Source organism: Phyllobates terribilis, unplaced genomic scaffold, assembly GCF_046119375.1.
Source record: "Phyllobates terribilis strain yellow unplaced genomic scaffold, ASM4611937v1 Scaffold_3939__1_contigs__length_67622, whole genome shotgun sequence".
Lineage (NCBI taxonomy): Eukaryota > Metazoa > Chordata > Amphibia > Anura > Dendrobatidae > Phyllobates > Phyllobates terribilis.
The window spans coordinates 62,513-67,230 of record NW_027366691.1 but is presented as its reverse complement, the minus strand read 5'-3'; the positions used below and the strand labels follow the sequence as shown (position 1 = coordinate 67,230).

General features: G+C 34.2%; 1 protein-coding gene across 1 annotated transcript; it reads left to right on the top strand.

Moving 5' to 3' along the window:
* The first annotated feature begins 469 nt into the window (after positions 1-469).
* On the top strand, positions 470-3,826 carry LOC141248731 (uncharacterized). The gene is made up of 13 exons (XM_073669421.1): positions 470-510; positions 1,223-1,412; positions 1,679-1,735; positions 1,810-1,954; positions 2,058-2,171; positions 2,254-2,453; positions 2,551-2,597; positions 2,758-2,824; positions 3,030-3,127; positions 3,216-3,320; positions 3,394-3,532; positions 3,705-3,728; positions 3,818-3,826. The coding sequence occupies exons 1-13, from the start codon at positions 470-472 to the stop codon at positions 3,824-3,826; spliced, it is 1,236 nt and encodes a 411-aa protein (XP_073525522.1).
* Positions 3,827-4,718: the final 892 nt, after the last annotated feature.

The following is a 4,718-nucleotide window of genomic DNA, read 5'->3' as shown; positions in this document are numbered from 1 at the left end:
TCGGATTTCCTTTTCTTTATCTCTGAATTGCTATTCTTTCCGGAATTAGGTTTCTTTGCACTATACAGCGTCAGTTCGAATTGTGTCATATGGCCAAAGTTGCGAAACTGGACTCTCTGGCTTCGGAATCAGCTCTTCTATGCGGAGGAGTTGCTATGAAGCTCAAAAGGAAAACGCCCTCCGAATTAAGAGTAGATCTCTTTTCACTCGATTGTCTTTTAAGCCTAAGTTCAGATGTTATCGTTCTACCCCTGACAAGTAGTTTGTGTAATTTAAGAGTAAGTATAGCGAAAGTTTCCACTTTAAAGTGGCCTGCATCTGATAACGAATGATTATGATTAGACATTCTGGATTGAGAAAAGAAGTCTATATGCTGAGTTATTGGGATGTGGGTTAGTTCTTGATGTTAGATTTCTGATGACATATAAGTTCCTTTTGATATTGTGTTCGTAATAGCATTTGAGTAAGTATGAAGAATGTCAAAGATAAATCTACCGAATCTGGAATTTAGTAGCAATTGCATTGAAGTTTATCATAGGTACTTGATAGGTATGTCGTGTTGGTGTTTTTTGTGTGGGAATGCTCTATATGGCTGTGACTAGAATGTTTTGTATTTAACCTTTTTAGTACTCTTGCTAGTCTTCCAATCTGTTCTCATAGGAAATTGAAAATGAAATATGGGCTTTTAGATTTATAATCATTCTCACTTCTATCATGAGAATATAAGTGAAGGAAATCAGCTTTAACATGAATTTAATGCTTGAAACTCATTTGAGTAGTCAGTTACCTGATCATTTTTTCCCTTTGAAATACGAATAGATGTAATAGATATTGCACAGTAATTTAGCATGGTTTGGTACTATTTAAGGATAAAATCTTTATAAGAATGTGAAAATTGATTTTAATATCTGTTTAAAGTTAGTGGTGCTGTTGAGTTTGCTATAATTATTTTCTACAATGTATTAGTATCTCTCATGAATGTAGTGCATGATTTTTATATTTCCATTACTTGTCTCCTCAAACTCTACTCACTCAAACAGTATCCCTATCTGTAATTTTTATATTTCTTATGACAGGGTGAACAATTGAAAAGGGACTCCTACAGGAATTATAGCCGAATCATCAACACTGCTGCAGTAAGTATAGTCGGACTGCATTTAAGCAGAATTTACTTTAAAGTTTTAACTGCTTGATGATTTTGTACACAAATTTTGATTTCAAGTTCAATCAAAGATTATGATTTAGGTTTCTTCTTACAATATTTCAAAAACTCAATTCTGGTGGACTGTGTGTCAAGCAGAATTGATCCTCCCAAGAATACAAGATACGTAGAGATGCGTTTAAATGAAGTATATCCTGTCAAAAAATCTAGCACAAGGCTCAAATTGCTGTCTACTAAAGCAAATACCAAGGTTAGTATCTAATTCGGCTCTGTTTATAGTCTTTTTCTGCTTATATTGAAGCGGATAAATTTGTATTAATAATAATAAGAGTTAATAGTTAATTATCAGTATGGTATTACTAAATTGTAGATCGAAACTCATGGTGATGCATTTCAACTTTCACAAATCGTTCATTTACCATTGAGATAGCTTGTTATCATGTTGAATTGATTTGAGAAATACTATTTCTGGATTCAGGAAAGTGTTTCAATCGTGCTTTTAGAGGCGTACAATAGGCCAGCCCGCCTCTAAAAGCCCTTGTTGAGGCGTACAATGTGGTGTTGAATGAGCAAGTAAGTTCTTTACTATTCAATATTTGTTAGTACAAGCTTGCTGGTGAATTTTTTATGTTTGCTATTGCGTATAGCAACTGATGACTCCATTGTTGATTAATGTTGTTCAGTTGGCCTACCTTGAAGATTGGGCTTTACTAGAGAGAGATCATTCTACATCACTAGCAGGAGCGATCAATCATCTAGAGTCAAGCACAATCTGCCTTCCAATCACCGTCGGTGCAAGGGTATGCATTCTATTTAACTCAAATATTAGATTTATTGGTTGTACTCATTCAAGGAATTTACTTCTTGTATACAGGCAGATAATGCTTCTTTAAAGTCTGCTATCAGTTCAGCTATCGACGTCATGCAGGCAATCATAAGACATGTCTAAATTCTGCAGCCATTGGTGCAATATTTGCTGCAACCGACTCTGTATGCACATTGCAGGTTGGTAAACATTTGAAGTCATAAAATTATGAAAACTTAGTTTTTTGCTATATTGAGAATATAATTAACAGCTCAATTTGTTGGAGAACATGTCCTTAATCAGGATGAGACACCACTTCTTTACAGTCTGGTGTTTGGGGAAGGTGTTGTAAACGATGCCACTCCAATTGTGTTGTTTAATGCGATTCAGAATTTTGATCTCTCAAATATCAGTGCCAAGATAACCATGAAGTTTATTGGAAACTTCTTAGAATTATTTTTTGCAAGTACGTCTCTCGGTGTAATGGTTAGTGATCCAATATCCTATATACTAATTTAATTGTACAATCCGAAAACTATAGTTTATTCTTCTCCTCACAACTGATCATATTCTATCGCTGCAGACTGGACTACTTAGTGCATATATCATCAGAAAACTGTACATTGGCAGGTATGTTAGATATTCTATTTCCACATGTTAATGTAGTATTTTTTTTACTTCTCTGAATTATGAGAGTGCTATGACCGTGTTTAGCTATGAGTTATCCATTGATGAATTCTTTATCAACTCCATTATTCACTTGCTTAAAACGTTTTATTTTATATCGCAGGCATTCAACTGACCGGGAAGTTGCTCTTGTGATTCTCATGGCTTACTTTTCTTACATGCTTGCGGAAGTAAGATCCTATAAAATCCCATTTCTGTACCATTTTTTACCTAGTGCAAAGTTGCACTATGTTAAATATTTATGGTCTGATGATCATGAAATCTTATGCAGCTATGAAATGACAACTCAAAATGATGCCTTGAAAGTTAAAAACTGATTTTGAAATTGCAGCGTTAGTAATCTTTCGGGGTTTCATTATAGTTTTTTGCTTTCAGTTGTTCTATTTAAGTGGCATCCTTACAGTGTTCTTCTGTGGAATTGTGATGTCCCACTACACATGGCATAATGTCACAGAGAGTTCAAGAATCACTACAAAGTAGGAATTTCTATTATATATAATATGTTTGGGCACTCATTAGTCTTTTTTGTATTTTCTACATGACTAATTATACTAATGAATGCAAGCATGCATTTGCTAAGCTGTCATTTGTTGCGGAAACATTCATCTTTCTGTATGTGGGTATGGATGCATTGGATATGGACAAGTGGAGATTTGTTCATGATAGGTAAGTGTGACATTCAGTTTGTTCCGTTTTGGACTCAATCTTACTCAACCAAATCTTGTTTGAATTTTGGCAGTCCTGGAACATTGATTGATGTGAGTTCAATATTGATGTTTCTAGTGATGGTTGGGCGAGCAGCTCTTGTCTTCCCACTGTCATTCGTAAGCAATTTGACCAAAAAAGCTGGTTCCCAGAAAATAAGCATCAGACAACAAGTAAACTTCTTCTTCTTTCCCCATCTCTCATTCATTTTCATGACTAAGTTAGCATACTTCTTCCTGGGTTTTGCAATGATAGTACATTTTATGTGCAAGTATGTATTTCTTATTCCGTTTCATATATTTGCATGTTCCTTTCCATCTTTTGAAATGCGGATGTCTGTCATAGAGGGCAATAGATTTCCAGGGGCTGGTTAGGTCATTTAAGTTAGGAAGAAACCAACACTTATTCTTTTTGTGATCGAATACTTGTAATTATATGATATTACTACTCTTTTGCAGGTAATTTGATATGCATCTTGGAAAAATGACAAGAACAAAAGCAATCGATCACATGGACTAGTTTTTTTTCTTCTTCTACAAATTCTAAGACTATTAGCATGCTGTTTTTGCTTATTAAAATTGCTTGTTTAGTTAAGTAGTGACCAATGCTATTTAGTTTTCTTTTTCTTTAATAATGGATTGTACTCATTTTTGTTTCAAACAAGTGTTATAGTCTAATGAAATCTAAATATTATGTTTTGATTTTTTGACTTAAGTACGTCATTGTGATGTATATTCTGCGACCAAAAAAAGAAAACACACTATCAAGTAAAAGGTGTAACAGATTTGCAACTAAGGTGTATATCATTCCCACAAAACAAAACTCATGGGGTATAAGAATATACCTCGGATTATATGACAAGAATATACCCCGGACTATTTAGGTTTACCTCGGATTAAATGGCAAGAATATACTACGGTGTATATTCCATATACCTCGGATTATATGGCAAAGGTGTATTTAGCTTTAAAACATATACCCCGGACATCCAATTCACCGGTGTATATTTCAACCAAATACCCCGGATAAATGAAAGAAAAAACACCGGTTTAGTTGTATATCCGAGGTATATACAATGAATATATCTCGGACACCTTTTTTGGCGCTAAGGTGCAATGGAAAGGATAGAGAAAATACCCCGGGCGTAGATTTGTAATTAACCAAGGTATATAGCATATGACTATATATCTCTATGAGCTATACACCGAAGCCGATCCGGGGTATATGTGGTCAAACGCCAGGGATATTTGACTCTTTTGTAGTAGTGGATTCTATCTTAAAATAGTCATATTATAGGTAGTAAAAATTAATTTGCACATAATTTATCATTATTAAAAATGTGTTATAGTATTAAAATTT